General features: G+C 45.0%; 1 protein-coding gene across 1 annotated transcript; it reads right to left on the bottom strand.

Moving 5' to 3' along the window:
* Positions 1–8687: 8687 nt before the first annotated feature.
* On the bottom strand, positions 8688–20995 carry LOC308276129 (calcium-binding tyrosine phosphorylation-regulated protein-like; the record flags this gene model as incomplete). The annotated part of the gene is made up of 3 exons (XM_080714714.1): positions 8688–9706; positions 20616–20669; positions 20848–20995. The coding sequence occupies 3 exons, from the start codon at positions 20993–20995 to the stop codon at positions 8688–8690; spliced, it is 1221 nt and encodes a 406-aa protein (XP_080570840.1).
* Between the last annotated feature and the right edge of the window lie 1604 nt (positions 20996–22599).

Raw genomic sequence — 22599 nt, 5'->3', positions numbered from 1 at the left:
CTCTGCTGATTGCGCCCTTCACCCTCTGCCCGCCCACCCCGCTGCCCGGACCCGGCCATTTCGGTAAGCACCCACAGGGCATCACTGTGGGGGGAAAGCCCGCCATCTTTGGCCCACGTGTAATCACTGAGGAGCCGCCATGTTTCTTTAACCCCTCCCCCCTCATGGCCTCACTGGAGGCCCCGCCATATTTGACCCCTCCCACCTCATGGCCTCGCTGGAGGCCCCGCCATCTTTACTCCCGCCCACTTTCCATTCCTAACCAATCCTAGGAGTCGGCGGCCATTTTTAAAAAACTTTTCGCAGCCATCTTCAGGCCAAATCTCCACAGCAGCCTCTCTCGGCGGTAAGCTTCCTCTTAAGGAACTAAGTGGGTTCTGCCTAACTCGGAGGGTTCTGACTGACTGACTGCTGTAAAATCCGGTACCGGTGTCCTCCAGTTCTCCGACCGTCCAGGACGGTTGCGAGGTGTGAAAGAGACAAGAGACGTCTTTTCTCGGTCATACCTGCTCTGTACCGAACTAGGCAGGGCCCTGGGACGCTGGAGTTTCCTGCCTTTGTTCTCGCCCACTTACAACTCATGGGAGGAAGTCAGCAATCTAAGATTGAGATCGATTCTCAATCCCCGCTGGGCCGTGTGTTATCTAATCTGCAGGCTCTGGGATTCTCAGGGGAACTGTCCCCAGAGAGACTTATTTCTCTTTGTACTAAGATCTGGCCGACATATAATTTAGCCAATGACATTCGATGGCCTGCCGTGGGCACGCTAGACTCTAGGACGCTGATGGCTCTCAGTGAATATTGCACGCGTTCAGCAAAATGGTGTGACCTCGAATATTTACAGCCCTTCTGGCGGCTGCATTTTTTGTTTTCTCCCTCTACCGGCTCTACTGCTGCCCAGGGCATGCAGGCTGGAGTATCCCGCCAGTCACAGCCGACATCTTGGACACCACGTGGCAACTCACAGGCGCCACCTGGTGGCCATTCTGGGTCACAGGCTTACAATTCTGCAGACCCACAGCAGCCATCTTGCAATAAAACATGGGGGCCGGGGTCTGACCCAGCTGGGTTACAAGCCCCATCTTCCTCTCTCCTGGCCCCACTTCGCGAAGTGGCTGGAGCAGAAGGGGTGATACGGGTCCATGTTCCTTTTTCCCTTCCTGACCTCACTCAACTAGAAAAGAGATTGGGGTCCTTTTCTTCCAATCCTTCTGGTTTTATCAAGGAATTCCAGCATATTGTGCAGGCATATGATCTAACTTGGCGGGATTTGCATGTCATTCTAACCTCTTCTCTAACTCCAGACGAACGTGATCGGATCCTGAAGGCAGCCAGAGAGAGGGCTGACCAGAGTCATTTAACAGATCCAGGGCTTCCTATTGGTACGGCTGCAATTCCATCTGAGGAGCCCCACTGGAATTATAATGTAAAGGAGGGAATAGAAATGAGAAATTATATGATACAATGTCTTCTTGATGGTATGCGAGATGCTTCCCATAAGGCGGTTAATTATGATAAGCTCAGGGAAATCACCCAGGGTCCAAATGAAAACCCAGCAGTTTTTCTTAATCGGTTGCAAGAGGCCCTTACGCGCTATACCCGTCTAGATCCATCCTCTGAGGCAGGCTCGATCATATTGGCCACCCATTTCATTGGGCAAGCGGCTCCTGATATAAGAAAAAAGCTAAAGAAAGTTGAGGATGGCCCACAGACTCCTATTCGAGACTTGATGAACATGGCATTTAAAGTCTTTAATTCCAGAGAGGAACAGGCCGAAGCAGAGCGCACTCTCCATCTTCGTCAGATGGCGGACTTACAGTCCCAGGCCCTGATTGCAGCCCTGAGGCCGGAGGAGAAAGGCCAGCTCTCTGGGTGGCAAGCGCCACCCAGGAGAGGACGACAGTAAAGACAACCACCTCCAGGAGCCTGCTTCAGGTGTGGAGTATATGGCCATTGAAAGGCGAATGTCCTTTAAAAAGCGGTGGACCTCAGGTACCTCACTACAGGGGGTCTACCCTTCTGGACAAGGACCCGCCGCTGGCCCTATCTGGTCTGACCAAGGACTGACAGCTCCTGGAATTCCTCGTCCTCCTTCCTCCATCTTCCTTGCTGGCCCAGGGTAACTGCAGGTACAGGGTAAGCCAGTTTCCTCTTTGGTGGCCTGCTCGATCTTTCAGGCCTTAGTTTCCTTCTCAAGTCTCGGTTCAGGATGATGAGGCAAGCCCTCCAGCCTCTGCCCACAGCTTAGGCCATATCTAAAAGGGCTCTGTTACAACAGCTCCAGGGACAAATTCTCTTGCACGGTGTTGGGATCCACTAAACTTTATTTCTCTCGACATAACTCTCTTTGATGTTTATATTTTAGCAGGTCCACTTGTTTACATACTATGGTGCTCTCCCTCCTCGGATGCCAAATTGCCTAAGTATTAAACTTCTAAAATGGATAACTGATACCGACGCTCCTAATGCAGTAACAGGTGTTTGTTTGACCAGACAAATCCATACTCACTCAATGCTGAAAAGAGTGGTGTGGGTCTGCTTCGGGAGTTGCTGCTATTAATAACTCTGATCTAATAAAAAACTGCTAAAGGGGCGATAGACGTTCTCCTCAGGAAAATGTTGCTATTTAAGTTAGTAGATCTAGTGACTGCCTTGTGTCTAAAAGGGCTTCTGCCCAGCCTGGGTTCCGTTCTCACAATTTTCTTTTTCTGTAACAGCACCTTGCCTGTTAGTCTCCTCAAAGCAAACCGGTCACCGAGCTCTCCAGGGTAACCTCCAACTCCAACAGCCACCTGCTCCCTTCCGGTGGCTCAAATTCCGACCTCTCCCGACCTGGGGCCTTTGACTGGGGCCCTTGATTGACGTCGCCCAATATCAGCATGAAGCCGCTAGATGAGCAAAAACCACGCCCTTCTGCAACCCCTTAGTCAAAGCCCTTCTGCACCCCTGAGTCAAAGAGGTCGGAATGTAAAGTGGGGGCAGGGCCGAGAGCTAGGAGGTGGAGCCTGCAATTCCGGGGACCTCCCGCCCCGGAAGAGAGAGTTCAGAGAGGACCCGGAGAGGGAGGGAGGCATTCTCCCGCCGGCCACCGGCCCCCGCGGCCACGCGGGGGCTGGGGGTTGACCCCCCACGAATAAAGCCTCTCGTAATTTATTATGGATCTCGGCGTGTCTCTATGCTAGTGGGGCACCCCGCATTTTTCTACAATTTTACACCTATGTTTTTAAATTTTTTTCCCTTGGTTTCTACTCATCTTTTTAAAAAGGAAAAAAAAAAAAACACCCTGCTCATGAGATAACTTGCACTTCTTCCAACAGGTAGGGCATTATGGTGAGAGAATCGGTGATCAAAGTCTTGGGAAAATGCATAGTAATTTTTCTATCCAAATATACTTATTTGGAATATTCTTTTATAGAGAGGTAAGAGAAATTGCTGAAAGAGCTGCTTTTTCTGGTTGTTGCCATATTTACTGAAGGTCTATATGTAAATTAACTTTAGCTTTATGGAATTACATAGTAATCCCAAATCAAGTTATTTTGACTATTTTTATTGTCATGCTTGGGTGTTTTAGACATAACTCTTGACATGTTTAGAATTCTCCTATACCCTGTTTATGTGCTCAAATGTAGAGGCTGTGATTCTGTAAAGACTAAATTGAAAAATGGCTTTTATTCATATTAATCTTAATTGTATCCCTTCTCACCAAAAAAGAAAAAAAAGCCTCAATATTCAGAATAGGTATTCCCAATTTGAAAATTCTACAGAATTACACCAATAAAAATATTTCGTTTACTTTAGTGCTCAGAATTTACTTTTCTGTAATTGTCATTAGAGATAAAAGGCTTAAATCATGTTTGAATTGAAAATGTGTAAGATCTAGCCATTCACAAAAGTTCCCGAGAAATAGATTTTAATATCCAACCTCACATGATGACAGACTTCTTTAAGTGCTTTAACTTCCAGTGGCAGATGCCACCAGAGAATTTAAGCTGCACTTGTGTATGTATCATAGTATCACACTCTATGAAAGGAGGTCTTGTGCATTTCAGGTTTGCAAGGTACCTGTGTACTTAAAATATGTAAGGAGACCGACTGTACAGTAGCTCTGCCCCTTTATTGGGGCACATTAATCTTATTTATCCACCAGGCCCCAGACTGACATCCTGCTCAAGGGCCTTAGGTAGCTACCAGTGAATTATTTTAATTGCTGTCTTGAAGTTGACAAGTGTTATAATGAAATAATCTACCTGATGCTGAATAAAGGCTTTAGAATGTTCAAAAGGTGTGCTTCATTTTAAATTTTAACCGCTACACTGAATACGCTCTTGCTACGAAACGTGTCCTTTCGAAGGAGGCCTAGGGAGCTGCCGTCACCTCACGGGGCCGCAGTGCTGAGCGGCTCCCAGCAGCGCAGCGGGCAGCGGGCGCTGCCACTCACCCTGGGGCTGCTGAACCATAGGCCGGTTCTGCTGCTGTCACTGAATTATCAAGTGGGACCCCTGACTAGAGGACCTGTGGCTCCATCTGTGAAAAGTGGGAGTGGCTTCAGGAGACAAACCTGTTCCTGCCTCACAAGCCTCAAATATTTAAAATATTTGTGCACCTCCTAAATTGCAAAAATAATACAAGGTTCAATGCTTGCAGGAAGTTTATTGACATATTACACTTGGTGGCAGAGTCCACCCTGAGTGTTGACTCAGAACAGCGTCATTTTCGGCATCTGTTAGGAATAACAAACACTAAATATAAATTCAATCATGGAAATGAGTGGAAGATGAGAAACGCAACCATCTACTTGTGTCATTAAAGTCATATCAGTTACTCCGCTGGAAGTCGTACTGAAGTAGACTGGCACCTCGCTTACTGTGTAATAGTGGCTCAGAGCTGGGGCTGCGTAGGCCCTGTCTGAATGCTCACATACTGCGTGTCTTGTCTGTCTCCGCCACTACAGCATGGGGACTATGCTCTGCTCACCCCACTGTCCACACTTCAGGGAGGACAGGATCATATGGAGCTTGACACTGAATGAAAACTAAGAAGTAGCTGGGTTTGGTAGGCACATGCCTGTAATCCCAGTACATGGGCGGTGACGACAGGAGGATCACGGGTTGAGGACAGCCTCAGCAAGTGGTGAGACTCTCAACCCAGCAGGACCCTGTTTGAAAATAAAAAAATAGGGCTGGGGGTGTAGCTTGGGGTAGAATGCCCCTGGGTTCAATTCCCAGTATCACCAAAAAAAAAAAAAAAAAAAAAAAAAAAAGGGACTTGAGTCATCAGTTGTCTTGGTTAAGCACAGCTTAACCTTTAGCCGCCGGGCTCGGGGGCTGCTCCTCTTAGCCAAGGCGGAGTGCTCCATTACCACCCGCACCTGGCTCTCATCCAGTCTCTCCCTTCTCGTCTCTGTGCCCTCTGCATTCTGTAAACAAGCCAGTGAGATTACCTAGGGTCCGCTCGTATTCAGAGGTGACTGGGTTGCCTGGCATGTCTTGGTTCTAACAGTGGTTATGCAGTTAGAGACAATAACCACATCAAAGTAATTAAACTCCAGCTTTTTTTTCAGTATTGGAGATAGAACACAGGTTCTGGGACATTCTAGGCAAGCCCTCCACCGCTGAGTTATAATCCCTGTTCCTTTGAAAACTTTACCTTGAGGCAGGGTCTAAAAATTGCAACCCTCCTGCTTCAGCCTCCTGTACCTGGGATTACAGACATGCCAACTCACTATATGCGTAATTTTTAGTAAGATTTCAATATCTGGGTCAACAAAGTGCTGAAAGCTAAAATGCATTAAGGCCGTATATTATGGTAGGGACATTTACCTACCCATTTTTAGTTTCTGCTCTGTGAGCCTGGGCAGTAGTCACAGTAATCTCTCCAGCAATACCGTAACTTCCAAAGGGATTACATTTGTCACCAGATCCTGAAACTTTTTTAGCTACATCTTGTACTGGGAAAGCAACAGAAAGGAAAACTGGGCTTTGTGGTCTGGGGACCTCTTTTCCACTTGCAGGAGGACTCGTATTCTGGGGACTTAAGGTGGGTTTCTGGAATTGCTGGTCTGCAGGGACAGCAATGGGCACTTGCACTGCAGCATATCTCTTCAGGGCATCTGACTGCGAGACCACAGCATGTCCAGGGAGAGGTTTCCAGTCCTGCGCTTCCTGAACATTGGGGCCTACTAAAATGAAAGGCGGGGCACTGGTCTTCTTGCTGTCGTTCATCATCACGTAAGCTGGAGAAGTAACCTTCGGTGGACTCTGCAGAAACTGTGCATCCTGAGCATTAGGTAAATAGAGGGCTGCTTGGGGGAAAGGCCCAGGTGGCGGTGACGGGTGACTTTGTTGATTCATATCAGTTAGACAATAAAGGGTCCACATGTTAGAATGTGGTGGTGGTTGTCCTGCTTCGCTTGTTGCTAGTGCTACAAAAAAAAAAAAATGCAGGCATTAAAGGTTTGGTCTCTGTATCAGGCACTATGCATAGCAATGTCTTTGTAAACAATCTGATTAAAAAAAAATAAAAGCCAAATAGCTGTAATAATATGTGCCATAAAGCAACAGAGCTTAATAAATTGTGTCTGGTAATGTGAAAGGAGAGAGCAGTTCTGTACAGCTGCGAAGGAGAGCAGTGAGGTTAGGAAAGCAAGTGGCAGACACCAGTGCTACGGCTAAAGAGGCAGAGCAGACCTTGCTGTTTCCAGGTTGCTGACACTTTAGGCCTGGCTCCTACAGGCTTCAGGCCACTGGAAAAGGTGTTACTGCTCTGCATAGTGATTTTTTCCTCCCCTAAAGTCAGGCACTAGATATCATAATCTTGGTCACTTAATCAAATTTCTCCAGAAGCCGGGCATGGTGGCACACACTTGTAATCCCAGCATTTGGGAGGCGGTTCGAGGACAGCCTCAGCTACTTATGCCATTTGCAACTCAGTGAGACCCTGTTTCAAAATAAAGAATAAAAAATAGGGCTGGGATATAGCTCAGAGGTAGAATGCCCCTGGGTTCCACCCCCAGTACAAAAAAAAAAAAAAAATCCCCAGCCCTTCACAGGATCTGTCATCTCCTACCTCACCTAAAACATCACATAATCTAGGACTCAGAACCCCAGAGAGCACCTTTGTAGCCAAGGCTTGAAAGCATAGGCCTTGGGTGGCAGTGAAAGACTGGTTGGGCCCACAGGGTTCTTAAGAACAGAGGCCTAGGAGCGCAATCCACTGGCTTACGAAAGGAATCTATAATGCCCACTGTCACTTGCCTGAGTCAGTACTGTCTTGGCAAGCCGAGGCCCAGATGGGAGCGCAGGGGAAAGGCTTCCAGTGGAGGAAGTTCACTCTGCCCAAGTATACTGAGTTCACCCTTTGAACACGGGCCATCTCTCCCTGGTGCAACCTTTTCTTCTTCCCCAGAAAAGAACACTGCATGATTAAGCTGCTAGTTTTCGATAGCTTCAGATACTTTCGATTGCTCTTTCTTCAAGCTGATTTAAAAATACATACAAGCCGAGCCATCAGTTTTTTCATATGGGGGAGTTTAAGAACTCCAGCTGGTTTTCTTAGTGCTGAGGACAATGGTTTGGCTTTAGGACAGCTGCACACTGAGAGCAGTGGCTCGGCCTGAGGTGCTCCTTCAGCCACAGGGTGACGCCGCCCGCAGGCTGCCCTGCCCGGCCAGCCGGGAGCTGTGCTCAGTCCCTGTCACACTGCCAGACAGAATTTGGCCTTTGCCAAACACCTGCTTTGGTAACACTATTCTGGCTCGAGTCAGAGTTGAGAGTTTCTGCAAAAGGGATGGGGGGCTGGCTCCTGCACCCCCATCTCTAAAGAGAAGTGTCCACATGGGGCAGGAGGGCGGGCAGACCAAACGCCATAGAGGGAGGTGGAGACTATGTCATGTCTGTGTCACAGGGAAACATGGGTGGCAGAGCTCAGCAGCCAAGAAAGCAGGCTGAATTTGGCACTTTTCTAGGGGGCCGGACCGAGGAGGCCAGTCACCTGCTGCCGCTGCCTCCCTGCTCTCCTGTGTGACAGAAGACCCCGGACCTCTCCCTCTCCCTCTGTGCGGGAAGCCAGCCCCAGCCCTCAGGCCTGTTGCAGAGCTCTCCTGACTCGGTGCGAGAGCAGTCAAACACACCACCATTCCTTCCACTTTTAAATGCCAGAGCCCGTGTAAATACAATGCCGTAGGTTGATTTTACATTCTCAAGTGAAAATTTCAAACCAGTCCCCCTAAGTACGGTTTTGCAACAGAATTATTCAGGTCACACAAACACTGTCCCTGATAACAGGTTCCAGTGTTGGTCACTGTGTGTCCAAAAGAATAACACGGAAGTGCTAGGGACCGGACTCTGAGGCGGCCACATGAAAATCACTCGTCTCGTAACAGGGAAGCCTCAAAGACAGCAAAGCCTTTAAATAGGCTTGGCCTTTAAAAAGCTACAGAAACAATGACCTTGACCAATCTACAGGGATCCTACCTAGATGGTTTTCTAAAACACGATGTCGCCTGAAAGGGAATGTGTAAGTGCGTAAGCAGCTGGTTTTCTTACCTGGCCTCATCAAACCTGTTCAGGTGCTGCTTCCCCTTCAGGGCCGTTCTCTTCCCCTGGGCTACGAGGGAAGGGGCCACTAGATGATTTTACGGGTGCAGCTGAGGGCACGAGTGTGCCCCCGGTCTCCTGGGGTGCAGAGTTCTACTGTGACTCCTGCCCCATATCGTCAGGGTCTGTGGGAATGATCTCCACTTCAAGGTGCAGAGATTGTTTGGAGTCTATTTGGAGAAAGCCCTCTGCATCCAGGGGTTCTGCAGGCACCTCCTGCTGACCTTCCATACGGGTGTCAGAGAGCAGAATAGTAGCTTCTGCCTCGAATTCTGCGTTCTCCAACTGTACAGGTTTGGGACTAACTGATGGTGACTGCCCGTTTCCTGTCAGACAAGCAACTTGATCATCAAAAGGGATTACTATTTGTTCTGGTATTTGCTCAATATAGATAACCCCTTCATTGACAGGCTCATTGTTATATATGGATGATATATGAAGGACTGATGTAAACTGAGTATCATCCTGCAAAGGGGTCTTAGAAGCTTGATCATGAGCAGGAGGTTCTTGTTCGGCCTGCAAGGGGTCTGGGGAAGCCGTTGCTGGTCCAGCCTTAGGGTACTGAGGCCCCACATCTACCTGCACAGATGCTTTGCTCATCACCTGCACCACGACCGCCTCTCCAGGACACACCGGTGGAGCGGCCACCACGATTTCTTCAGCTATGTCTGAGCTCAGTACCTCTTTGATAGCAGCAGGCATACTTGTTGCCACGTCCACCATTAAAACCTCAGATTGATCAGAATGAATAGATGGAACATTACCTAACATCTGAGTGGCAAACTGAGCTGGGTCTGCCGGGACATAGGCATACTCTGCTGGGACAGCTCCTGGAGATGGTGACGCGGGCGGGCTGACAGTCTTCGGGGTGGCTGGCTTAGAAGGAGGACCACGAACTGCTTCAGTCACCTCCTCAGGCTGCTGGCACTCAGCATACACTGATGGGAATTGGGTGGTCTTGTCGTTAAACTCCTGTCCGGTTACTTTGTCCTCCTCTGTGTCTGTGGATTTTTCCATCCGTGAAGGCTCTTTGGAAACTGCAGATGTTCCTACTGGTTCTTTTGTACATTCTTCTTTCCTCTCCTGTGCCATTCCATCTGACCATTTCTCTACTAAAACAACAGCCAGATGGGCGAGTCAGCATATATTCCTCCAACAAAGTATTATAAAGAAATGACAGGTTGCCGGGCGTGGTGGCACACGCTTGTAATCCCCGCGCTTGGGAGGCGGAGACAGGAGGATCGCGCAGGTTCGAAGCCAGCCGCGCGCGCTGGCTTAGGAGACCCTGTTTCTAAATAAAAATATAAAAATAGGTCTGGGAGTGTAGCCCAGAGGTAGAAGGGCTTCCAGGAACCCCAGTACCACCAAAAAAAAAAAAAAAAAAAAAAAAAAAAAGAAATGACAGGTTAAGCAATGTGAATTCAGTACACACAGATTTGTGCTTTATCATGACATTGGTGATTTAGTGTAGGTGATGACCTTTTCCTGTCCTTACCCACTTAAGACCTTCAGTTCAATTCCTTAGGAATAAGTGGCCATAAATAGCACAATAGCAAAACTATAATCATACTAGCCTAAGCTGGTTAGCACCAGGGGAAAGATCATAATTTTTTCCAAGAAAAAAAAGAAGCTTCTTGAAAACCTGCATGGAAAAAGCTCCTGATCCAAAGTTCCACATAATGTGGAAAGGAAAAAACAGACTCACTTGAGAAAAATTACCTAAATCTGTCATAACTCAGTGGTGACACACAAGTCATGATATTAATAGATGTTCCTCAGTTTGAGAAAAGTAGTGTACCAAGTTTAACAATGAATTAGTACACTGGGGAACTACAGAAATTTTACATTATGAAACATCACATATTTTAACCTAAAAATCAGTAGCACATGCTGGTAAGATGTGATCATGAAGCCAAAACCATACTGACCCAGATAATAGGAAGAGAGAAAACTCTGAATGGACTCAGAATCCTCAGGCCTGAGGAAAATTCCCATGGTTTGGAAGGTCCCAATGGCTGGTGACATACGGGAAGTCAGAGCTGGAAGAACACTATAACATTATTTATGTTTATCCCTCACACACCTGTCTACCCACCTGTTGTTACTAAAAGTTTTCACGTCTGTTTACTGAGGATTTTCTCTGGAGGAAGCATTTCTCTAATATAATGGAATTTGCAAGAAAAGTAGAATGTGCTTATTTCAAGTCAAAACTGCTTAGAGGGACATTTTCATAGGTTCAGCAACTTCCTAGAGAACAGTGTCCTGCGGTGTCTCTCTACACCTTGGCTGCTAGTTTCTCTACTGAATTAAGGTATCTAATTCAGGGCAGAAACACCACACCAAATGCTCACATGTATCTACTCTTGCCTACCTTGCTTAGAATAAACCTCATTTTTCTAACCATTCATCTCTTTAGAATTTTTTTGGTGGTGCTGGATATTGGAGGCATTCTACCTCCAAGCTGCACCCCCAGCCCTGTTTTAATTTTATTTCAAAACAAGGTCTCACTCAGTTGCAGAATTCCATAGATTCCTCAACAAGTTGAAGAAGACCATACATTCCTACTGGTCATGAACCTGCAATTCTCCTGTCTCAGCCTCCAAAGTGATGGGATTACAGGTATGCGCCACCTCGCCCTGTTTTCCTATCCCCCCCCCATCTCTCTCTCTCCATCTTTTTTTTTTTTGTGTGTGTGTGTGTGGCACTGGAGATTGAATCCAGAGACATTTACCTCTGAGCTAAACTCCCAGCCTGATTTTTATTTCTTATTTGGAAACAGGGTCTCATTAAGTTGCAGAGGGCCTTGCTAAGTTGTCAACCCTGGTTCAAACCCGCGATCTTCCTGTCTCAGCCTCCCAAATACTGGGATTACAAGCATGCGCCACCATGCCCATCTGCCTTCCTATCTTTTTTTTTTTTTTTAATGGTACTTGTGTTCCTGGAAACCCTACTACCTCCGGGCTACACTCCCAGACCTATTTTTATACTTCTTTATTTGGAAACAGGGTCTCTTAAGCCAGTGCGCGCAGCTGGCTTCGAACCAGTGCGATCCTCCTGTCTCTGCCTCCCAAGCGCGGGGATTACAAGCGTGCGGCACCATGCCTGGCCCTGCCTATCCTTTTTGTACTAGTATTGGGAAGAGGCTTAAAAATGTATTAATGTACCAGTAATGGGAAATATTTCCAATTTTCAAAATATATCTATCATAGTAAAAGAAGCCAGGAGCTTCGAGGAAAGGGCCGCAGATGTCCAGGGCCAAGGGTGATAAGAAAGAAGCCTAGGGCCTTTTGACATTTCTAAAGAGAAGCAGACTTCCTCAAGGATGTGGGGGAATCCCGGACTCAAGGGATAAGCGACTTAACACATTCTGGAGTGTAACAAAAGGCATGAGGTCTGGGATGAAGACAGAGCAGGTCGTCTACATATCAAACAACCTGCCAGAGGAGCTCTAGTCGGGTCAGAAGACTGGTTATAAAGATACTCTGTGTTCAGGGATACCTCCTCACTTTGGAATATTCATCACATGCGGAATCTTATGTCACTTTGTGGCATAGTGCTTTACTCTAAGCTCTATCTTTCTGTGTTTCTACTGGTGTTGAGGAGATAGAAAGGAAGTAGGCAGATAGGGAAGAGGCCTCAGTAGAAAAAAGTCAATTTCCTGAGGGGCGAGGAATTCTAATTAACTTCCAAGGCTTTTGAGATCAGCTCTTCCAAGGCTCAGAGATAAGAAAAACCAAAGCTTCACAAAACCATCAACAAACCCAGGAGACATCACTGGAGCAAGTCTGACACTTCTACTGAGGAGATCCTTCAAAGGACATGCAAATTCTGAGAGCTGTTTCCCAGAATTCCCAGGATCTCAAACTCACCACAACCAACAGAGGACATGCAGACATCTATAATCCCTTAGACCGGCCACCAGGACGGTTTTTCCCTCTCGGGGAACCCTCCCCTATGGGGAGCTTTTCTCTCTCTCGCAGATCACGTTAGCCTTGAGAGAAGGTGGAGTGCAACTGACTGTCACGTGGCCCAGGCTACACTCAGGTAGTGACCTGAAGGCCTCTGCTGGACATCAAAGCCAACCAGGGCCCCTAGGGGTGACCTGCACCTCTTTTCTGGCAGATCGCATGGACTCTGGGAGAAAGCAGTTTGCAACTGAAGGCATTCGGCTTGGACTACTCTCAAGTATTGTCCTGAAGGCAGCTGCTAGACTCCAGAGTTCCGACAGCCCCTTTGGGGTGTTCGGCCACCTTTCCCCATTCCCTGCTGCTTCCAATAAACCATTTACTCCTCTTCCTGCAGTCTGTGGGTGTCATTCTTCACTCACTGCAGACAAGAACCCAGTAAGGAAACGCCAAGTTTCTTCTCAAGAAACTCTGTTTCATCTTTGATGAAACTTGGGGTGAAGAAACTCCCCACTTCATCTTGGGGGCTCAGAAGACACCCCCCGTTTCAGTGCCATAACAGTTACAACCAGTATTTTATCGTTGTAATAATAAACTCTTTAAATCTTCAGCAAGAGTTCGGACTAGTGCACATCCATCCTACGTCCAGGACAAGGACCCACGGTTACGGGAATAATCCTAGGGAGCCTAACAGAGGTCCCCAGGACAGTCCCCAAATCAGAACAGGTCAAACTAACACTTTTCTTAATACAGACCATTACATTTGACTGAGCCAGATGGGTTCACTTGTGTTATGTTTAAGACACTGTGATAAGACCTCATAGAATGTACATTCCCTGGGGGAGATAACACAGACCATTATAGGGGAAAGTACAGGTATCTAACAATGCCACTATCATAAAGATCTTGGGAATTCAGAAGAAAAAGAAAATTATATTCAAATAAGCCTGATCCTGGGAGAGTTACTCTTATGCTTAGGAAAAAGCCAGGTTACTAACAAAATCCTAACTTTTCTTAAGTTGTAAGATAACCAGTTAATCTGATTTCCAAAGAGCAAGTTGTCCCTCTCCAAGAAGAGAAGGGACATATGAACTGTCTCGGCTTTGCAGGGCCCAGACACAAGACCATCATACTAGTTGGTAAGAAAGTATCCACAAGAATCCTAACATTGGTAAAGGCCAAATCTGGCCTAGGATGTCAGTCTAGAGTAGCTCAGGACTGCAAACTCCAGGAGAGGTCATGCTCACTCAGAAGCACTTTTCCTCAGGCTCACAGGAAAGATAGAGGCAGAGTAGAAGGCCAGAGAAAAAAGCATTCCTACTCACCACAGTAAAATGTTATCTGTAAGGTTGTTTTGTATACACATTACCAGATTTAGGCAGTTTCTTCCTATTCACTTCTTTAAAAGTTACTGTTTTTTAAAGGCATGGAGGTGCACTCATGTAATCCAAGTCTTTGGGAGGTTGAAACAGGATGATCACAGGTTCAAAGCTAGCCTTGAAAATTTGATTCAGCAACTTGGCGAGACCATTTCAGAATTAAAAAATAAGAAGGGCTGAGGGTATAGCTCAGAGGTAGAATGTCCTTGGGTTCAATACTCAGTGCCATAAAAAATTATTGTTCAGTAAGTTTAATGGCAATGGATTTTTTCTAAGTTTTTGTCTGCCTTAAGGATGTATTTTATAAGCCGGGCGTGGTGGCGCACGCTTGTAATCCCTGTGCTTGGGAGGCAGAGAGAGGAGGATCGTGCAGGTTCAAGCCAGCTTCGCTGGCTTAGGAGACCCTGTTTCCAAATTAAAAAAAATATAAAAAAAATAGGTCTGGGAGTGTAGCCCGGAGGTAGAAAGGTTCCTAGGAACCTCAGTACCACCAAGAAAAAAAGTGTATTTTATTTAATTATTTTTATTTTTGGTAGTGCTGGGCGTTGAACCGAGGAGGCATTCTGCCTCCCACTTACAACCTCGGCCCCATTTTTTATTTTTTATTTGGAAACAGTATCTCAGTGAGTTGCAGAGGGCCTCACTAAATAGCTGAGGCGGGCCACAAACCTGAGATCCTCTTGTCTCAGCCTCCCAAATACTGGGATTACAAACATGCACCACCACGCTCAGCTTTATTTTCATTTCTTAAAGGAACTCTCTACTGGGAATAGATTAATTCTATTTTAGCACTTTTTTGCTTGTAGCCTTTAGAGATGTCATTCTATTGTCTTTTGGCCGCCACCATTTCCATTCAGAAATAAACTGTCCCGTTGTTCCCTTGCATGTATGCCCTTTACCCTGCCTGCTCTCATGACTTCATCTTTACTGTTTTACCAATTTGACTAATTGTGGTTTTCTTTGTATTTATTCTGCTGTGCATTGACCATATCTGGAAGCTTATGTCTTTAAGTCAGACTTCTCAGATGAGATGCTTCTTTTCCATTTATTCTTTCCTCCTCCTCCAATCCAGTTACACAGCTTAGACCTTTAACAGTAGCCTCTACTCCTCTGTCCTATGATGTTTCCCTTTTTTGAATTGGTTCTTTTCTACTGGCCGATTTTTGAGTTTCGTAATTTGTCTTCTGTTAGTAAATATATCCAATAAGTTTCTGGTTTACAGTTATGGAATAATCATTTGTTTCTTATTTTATAGATTCTAACTGTTGAAATTCTCCATCTTTTCATCTATTTTTTTTACCTTCTCAAAACACTACTCACAGTTCTTTTCAATCCTCACACTGTAATTTCAATATCTGTCTGTTCTATGGGTTATATTTTTATGTTTTATCCCTTGATTATTAGTCACTTCCTCTTTCCTTTTTAACGTCTAGTAATTTGTAATTGTATACTATAAACCACAAATGACACATAGAAGGTCTGATTATTTTCTTCTAAATGGTATTGACTGCTCTAATAATGGCGAGTCAGTCTGATACTCTGGTGACTCGGTTCTCGAGTCTGTTAAGGTGAGCATGTTTGGACTTGTTGTTATAATTCCTACACACTGACCTTTCTGGGGTCGGAGGTGAACTGCCAGTGCTTCACACAAGTCTCTTCCCTTTTGCTAAGCCTAAAGCACGGAGTCTCTCAGAACACTGCACTGCTTCTGAAATCTCTGCCTGGTCTTTAGTCTCCAACAACCCTTCTGCCAAACTTCAAGCCTTGCTCCATCCATGAACAGTTTAGGAGTTGGAGAAAATCCCCGGGGTTTCCTACAGGCTCTGGGGTCCTTCTTTGCAAATGCTTCTCCTTTGGCACCTTGTCACTCGAATCCCCAGCACACTGACAACCTCCAACTCTGCCTTTCTCTTTTCAGACTTTTACCCACTGCTTAGGCTCCCTTTTCCTTGCACAAGAATTCAAAATACGGGGGAAAGCCAGGTGAATAGGGGCTCCATTTCTACGAGTCCTGTCTCCCAAGAGCACAGGCATTGGCCTTTGTTTCATAAGACTTATCTAGTCTTCACGGTTGTTTTTCCTAGGAAGGAAAGTCCAACAGCTACTCCATCAGAGCTGAAATGAAATCTCTTTTCCTCAGATGAATTTCACCTAACGTAACATGTGGTAATTGCTAGGAATTCAAGTATTTGTTAAATGAAATAATGAATTGGATTTTAAGAATACATAGGATTTGAAAATTAGGAAAGAGGAGGAAAAAGAACTGGAGAAACCACATAAACCCAAATCAAACGACTTGAAATGGTTTTGCATTTTCAGGAGAGGACAAATAGTGTCAGTGTCTGGTGCATAAGGTCAACGAAGATGTGCGACAGGACAGATGCGAAGGCAGCGGATGCAGGTCGTGGGAAGTGCTGCATGCCATGCTCTTGTAGAGAAATCAGGACTTAACATACCCAGAAAGCACTCCTTTACTTTCTGTGACTGATCCTATCTTACATTAAAATGCTCATTTGCTAGTGGCAGAATTTGCTTGATTTAAAAAATATCTGTCCCTTTTTATTTAAAAGTCTCTTTTGACGAATTACTGAGTCTTCTGGGAGTACTATCGTTATCAAGTGTTCCCTGAGCGCTGGCCTAAGCTCTGCTCTGATCTGTCTTTCCTTTCTGCTGGCTCTCTACCTCTGTAGAGCTGTAACTCTTGTTTCTGGGTATGGGTCTTTGTCTTCATAGTTTCTGCTCAAATGTTTACAACTTTCAGGAAAGGATGCCTCACTCAAGGACTGGTAACCCCCGTGCTGATTGGTTGTCTGTAACATCTGAGGTCTAGCTGCCCGTTTTTACCTTGGATATTAGTCTCTGCTCTCTGGCCGTGAATAGTCCTGATTCCATGCTAGTCAGCGGACAGTCCAGAAACACCTGGACCCACTAAAAGCCATACCCGGGACACAGGAAGCCGAGAGTACCACCTCAGGCCCTCTGAGAAATGACCATTATTTCTGTGCTATTGCTTCAGTGCAATGAATATTTGAGATACATGAAAATTACCAAGTAGGTGGCTGGGTACAGCATATGCCATGCTAAGTGCAGTACCATGCTAACCGCACAGCTTCTCTAAGAGCCATGCATCCTTTTAGACAACACAGGGAACATAAAAACACTTCTTGTTTTTCTTTTAGGGACTCTGATCAGAGATTCTCCCTCCTCCCTTATATGCACTTCCTACCTCAGCCAGGAGTCTGGAGGCTCTACCCACAGCTAGGACCACACGTCCACTGCCCAGAGGGTTTCCAATTCCCTTTCCTTTACAGCAGGAACCAACCTCATTTAACCAATCTCTTTTCCTCTCTATGGCATCTATAAAAATTGGGCTCTGGTAGCTTTGGCTCTTAAAACCCAGCTCCAGAAATTTTAAGAAAATCATCTCTCAACAAAAACAGGCTCCTGCACAATTCCAAAGTTTGAGTTTGCTTTACTATGAGCTTTGGAAGCTCCACAATGAGTAAAGACCCCCCATTCCACGTTGTGTTTACCTCTCCTTTAAAGCAAGTGAATGCTTCAGTGGGTCAAGATCAACACAACAGGCCTTAGGAAGGACCTGAAATCAAAGTGTGTGAATGCTTTGTGTGTGTGTGTGTGGGGGGGGTCTGGGGATGGAACCCAGAGGCATTTGACCTCCGAGCTATACCCCCTGCCCAATTTTTTTATTCTTTATTTTGAAACAGGATCTCAATTGAGTTGCATAGGGCCTCACTAAGTAGCTGAGGCCGTCTGTGAACCGCCATCCTCCAGTCTCAGCCTCCCCAATGCTGGGATTACAAGCGTGCACCACCACACCAGCTCTTTTTTTTTTTTTTTTTTTTTTTTTTGCGGTACTGGGGATGGAACCCAGGGGCATTTTACCTCCAAGTAATACCCCCAGCCCTATTTTTTATTCTTTATTTTGAAACAGGATTTTACTGAGTTGCAAAGGGCCTCACTAGGTAGCTGAGGCTGTCCTTGAACCACGATCCTCCTGTCTCAGCCTCCCAAGTGCTAGGATTACAAGCTTGTGCCACCACACCCAGCTATATGAATACTTTTGAAAAGTGTTCTTATCATGCTGAAGAGTAGGGATAACAGGGAGCCCTCCAAGTCTCTGGATTGTGGAACTGTATATCAAGCCTGTAAAGCTAAAAACTACGACATTCTTCTCTTGTGTCCTGACTCTGGCGTTGGTACTCCCAGCCTCACCTCAGCAACCTGGTTTCCTGTCCCAGCTTCCCTGACTGGCTAGATCTGCTTCCTAACCCAGGGCACACCGTATTTTTAGTCCCCAGTCTGACACTCAATTCTTGACTCATTTGCTCAATAATGTACTTGGTCTTATCCTCAGCTGATTATTTTTACCTCAGTGGACAAGCATAAAGGACCCATGCACTATCATCATTGAGTGATAGGACTTTTTCTAAGCTTAATGAAACACTTATCTTGGTACAATGATCACCATCCTGCCTAGGCAAATACCAGACTCTAGAAAAAAAGGGTAATTTTGGCACAGTACCATTTCTGTTTAGGGACTTAGCGTAGCGATGCTTGTGGGGAAGTGCCTGGGCATTCAGGTGCAGTGGCACACTCCTATGATCCCAGCACTTGGGAGGCGGAGACGGGAGGATGGGAGGTTTGAGATTAGCCTCAGCAACTTATGAGACTCTGTTTCAAAATAAAAAATAAATAGAGCCAGGGATGTAGCTCAAAAGTAGAATGCTCCTGGGTTTGAGCACCAGTACAAAAAAAAAAAAAAAAAAAAAAAAAAAAGCCTAGGAAAGTTGCAGAATAGTGCCAAAGCTTTATGAACTTCAGTAGGGATTTGCCTAAAATGTATTATTTGTTTAGCTATGAATGGATAGTTGCCAATATGTATAAGCCTCTATAAAAATAAGACATAGAGCTGGGTTCAGTGGCACAGCCTATAATCCCAGTACTTGGGAGGCTAAGACAATAGAATCACAGGTTCAAGGCCCAGCTCTGAGTTTTAAGTCTCAGCAAGTAATGTTTGGATTAATGAAGAAACTCTCCTGAGAAGACTGAGAAATTGGGGATCTTACATTGATTCAGATAGGATAAGTATCTGTTTAATCAAATTGCACAAGAGCCAAAAACAAGAGGATCCAAGGAAGAATTTCCTAGAATGGGCAGAGGTGAGTGGACTGGCACAGTGATATCAGGCCTGGAAGGTTAGCACCACCCTAAAGACACCAGGCTCTGCGAGGCGGGGGATGTAAAAGACACAGAGACAATGATGACTTGAGCACTGGGAAGCCAGGCTGGGGAGAGGAAGGGTGGTGGAGGTCGTCTGTGTGTGCTGCCGATGGCAGGCAAGGCCCCATCCCAGGGTGAGCTGCGCATGCGACCAGGGAAGCAGCGGGAGGTCCAGAGTGCTCCTCAACAGGCTCTGCATCCTCCACCCTTAACATGCCAACCTGTGCTGTTCTCAGTCTTGCTTTCTGTTCTGGGCTCTTTCAATGCAGATTCAAACCCTATGCTCTTTGCAATTTTCTAAGCCTTACTCCTCACTTCTCTGGGCTATGGCTGTTAACTATTTCATCACAAAAGTGACAGAGTTATGAAAATTTCTGGCAACTCATGGAATCATTGTTTTTAATTCTCCATGATCATTCTGCACAACTTTAATAAAATATCTCACTGTGTTTCATGGATTCATTTCTATAAAATGCTATTGTCTTAAATTTCACTACAGTTCCCTAAGGAAGGGCATATTGACAGGGGTCTCAGTCATAACTTACATACACTGTTTTAGGCATTCAGGTACATTCATTGTGCCAAATGGTTTGCAAAAGACATATCTCTAAGATTTATAACTCTCTAAAATGTCAGAACCAAGATAAAAAAAATGATTTATAAAAAACAAAGCACTAGCCAGTGTGGTGGTACACACCTGTAATCCCAGTATTTGGGAGGCTGAGACAAGAAGATCGCAGGTTCAAGGACAGCCACAGCAAGTAGTGAGACTCATCAACCTAGCAAGATCCTGTTTCCAAAAATAAAAATAAGGCCGGGCGTGGTGGCGCACGCTTGTAATCCCCGCGCTTGGGAGGCAGAGACAGGAGGATCTCGCAGGTTCGAAGCTAGCCCCGCGCTCTGGCTTAGGAGACCCTGTTTCCAAATAAAAATGTATAAAAAATAGGTCTGGGAGTGTAGCCCGGAGGTAGAAGGGCTTCCAGGAACCCCAGTACCACCACCACAAAAAAAATAAAAATAAAATAAAATAAAAATAAAAATAAGCCGGGCGTGGCTGGCGCATGCTTGTAATCCCGGAGCTTGAGAGGCGGAGACAGGAGGATGGCCAGGTTTGAAGCCAGACTCGCTGGCTTAAGAGACCCTGTTTCCAAATAAAAAAAAATATAAAATAGGTCTGGGAGTGTAGCCCAGCCCAGAGGTAGAAGGGCTTCCAGGCACCCCAGTACCACAAAAATAAGTAAATAAATAAATAAATAATAAAAATAAAATAGGGCTGGGGGTATAGCTCAGAGAGTGACCTCTGGGTTAAATTCCCCTTACCTCACACACACACATACACACACACACACACACTCACACAGCATCAGTGTGATTATTTATACATAAAACATACCAGAAATACCAGATGACACCATTCTTAAAGTAAATGTGTGCTAGCAACTGTGCAGTGACTTATAACCAACATTATTAAAACTATCACTATTTGTGGCACTTACCTTTATTCTGATGAAACTGTTTAACCAGATCTTTTATATCCAGACACATATTCCCTGGAGGAATAAACACAGAAAGTCAAACATCGGTACATAAAACTCTAATCAGACCTTTTATATCCAGAGACTTATTCCCTTGAGGTATAAATACAGGAAATCAAATATCGGTACATAAAACTCCCAACTTAAAATGCTTTTTCAAAGCAAAAATATGTGATCAAAAGCATGAACAAACCTTCTCTAAACACAATAAGTTCTTTGAAATAAACTGCTGCAAACTGGGTGATGTTTGACGGTCTGGTTTTGAGCACGGCTCTGCTAACTCCTTCAAGAAGTGTCTTGAGGCCATAGGGCACGACAAGTCTGGGCTTTGAAGAAATCATTTTGGCAGGATGTCTGTAATCGCAGCTATAATGAAGAAAAACAAAGTCGTACACATAGCATATTAGCTTTTATTTCAGTTAACTATGGTTTCCAAGAACAAATACATCTCCTATTAAAATTATTAGCTTTATTTTGGATAAATTGCTATAATACTAGATGTCAACCACTAAGCCAAGCATGGGAAGGAGGGATGGGGAGGGAATGGGGTGGGGATTGGGTGGGGGTTGACTGGTGATGTGTGCATGTATGTCTACAAAAGTTTTCTTTGTATCCCACTATGATGTATGAATACAGTGCACCAATAAAAAATTTAAAAAAATTATTAGCTTTAGTTCTAGTTTCCATGTATACTTGTAAAATGTGTGTGGTTGTTTGTGATCATGGAGATTGAACCCAGGGCCATTCTATCACTGATCTACATACCCAGCCCTTTTTATTCTGAAACAGTCTTGCTAAGCCATCCAGGCTGGCCTTGAACTTGAGATCCTCCTACTTCAGCCTCCTTGAGTTGCTGGAATTACAGGCATGTGCCACACTCTTCATAGGCTAAATCTTGATAGTGAAAAAACCCTAAAACCCCACTACCAATATCTTACTATATGCCTATGAGTTATCTAATACTATTAGAAAAATCCATAGGAAAAGCTTTGCCGAGACTCCCAGAGTGATATTAAAACCAATAAAAACCAAGCAAAACCTACTTCTTTAAAACCTAGTGAATATTTTGCAAGTTAATATTCACAAAAGATAAATTAGGCTCATGTATCTGTTTCCAAACAATGCTCACACAGGCACTGGTTTTTCTGGATATTTAAAGAGTATTACAAAACAGTGTTGCTATAAGAAAATGACTTTTTCGCTTTTCTAAATATATCCCCAAACACACTGCTCATCTTTGAGTACGGTTTTTTTTTTTTTTTTTTTTTTTTTGCTTTAATTTTAATCTTGCTTCTAACAGTGAGAATAGGTACAGGTATCTGTGGCGTTATTCCACACACCCTTCTCTCACACCTCCCTCACCTTCTACCCTACTTTCTTCATCTTCCCTTCTCCTGCCTTTCTGGCTTCTAAATACCAAGGGTATTGCATGGTCTAATCTATAATCCTCAAAGGTGGCAGAGATTGTCAATCCTAGACTGTGTATCAGTGTGTGTGTTTTCTGTCTTATTCTAAAAATATATTTTTGAAAGCATATAAATACTCAAAGTGGAAAATCTGTTCAGTGGTTAAGGGGAAATGTATGATAGGAAAAGCAGGATGAAGTTTCGAGTGAGGTTAGCACCCGAATGCAAGCCATACATACATCCTTCACTTTGAGAGAGGTGGGTATTGGATGTTTTTGAGGGACCAAGCAGCGTACACAAAATAGGGAGTGAATAAATTATTTAGGTTTCCTAAAGCTGAAAAAGAAATCAGCTTCTTGGGGGAGATCACAGCTCTTCTGGACACCGAGACCCAGGAGAATTATCTCCCACGGGTCCCAGTAAAGAGCATAATGAACCATGTCCTTCACAACACCCCTCAGTGCAGAGTAACAGGTTTCATGAGGCTACGTGGTGCGGTTTAGTTGCCAACGTTATACAAGGGACCAACTTGTAATAAA

The sequence above is a fragment of the Muscardinus avellanarius genome (genome assembly GCF_963383645.1).
Source record: "Muscardinus avellanarius genome assembly, chromosome: 17".
Classification (NCBI taxonomy): domain Eukaryota; kingdom Metazoa; phylum Chordata; class Mammalia; order Rodentia; family Gliridae; genus Muscardinus; species Muscardinus avellanarius.
The sequence above is the reverse complement of the archived record's forward strand: the minus strand, read 5'-3'. Positions and strand labels throughout refer to the sequence as shown.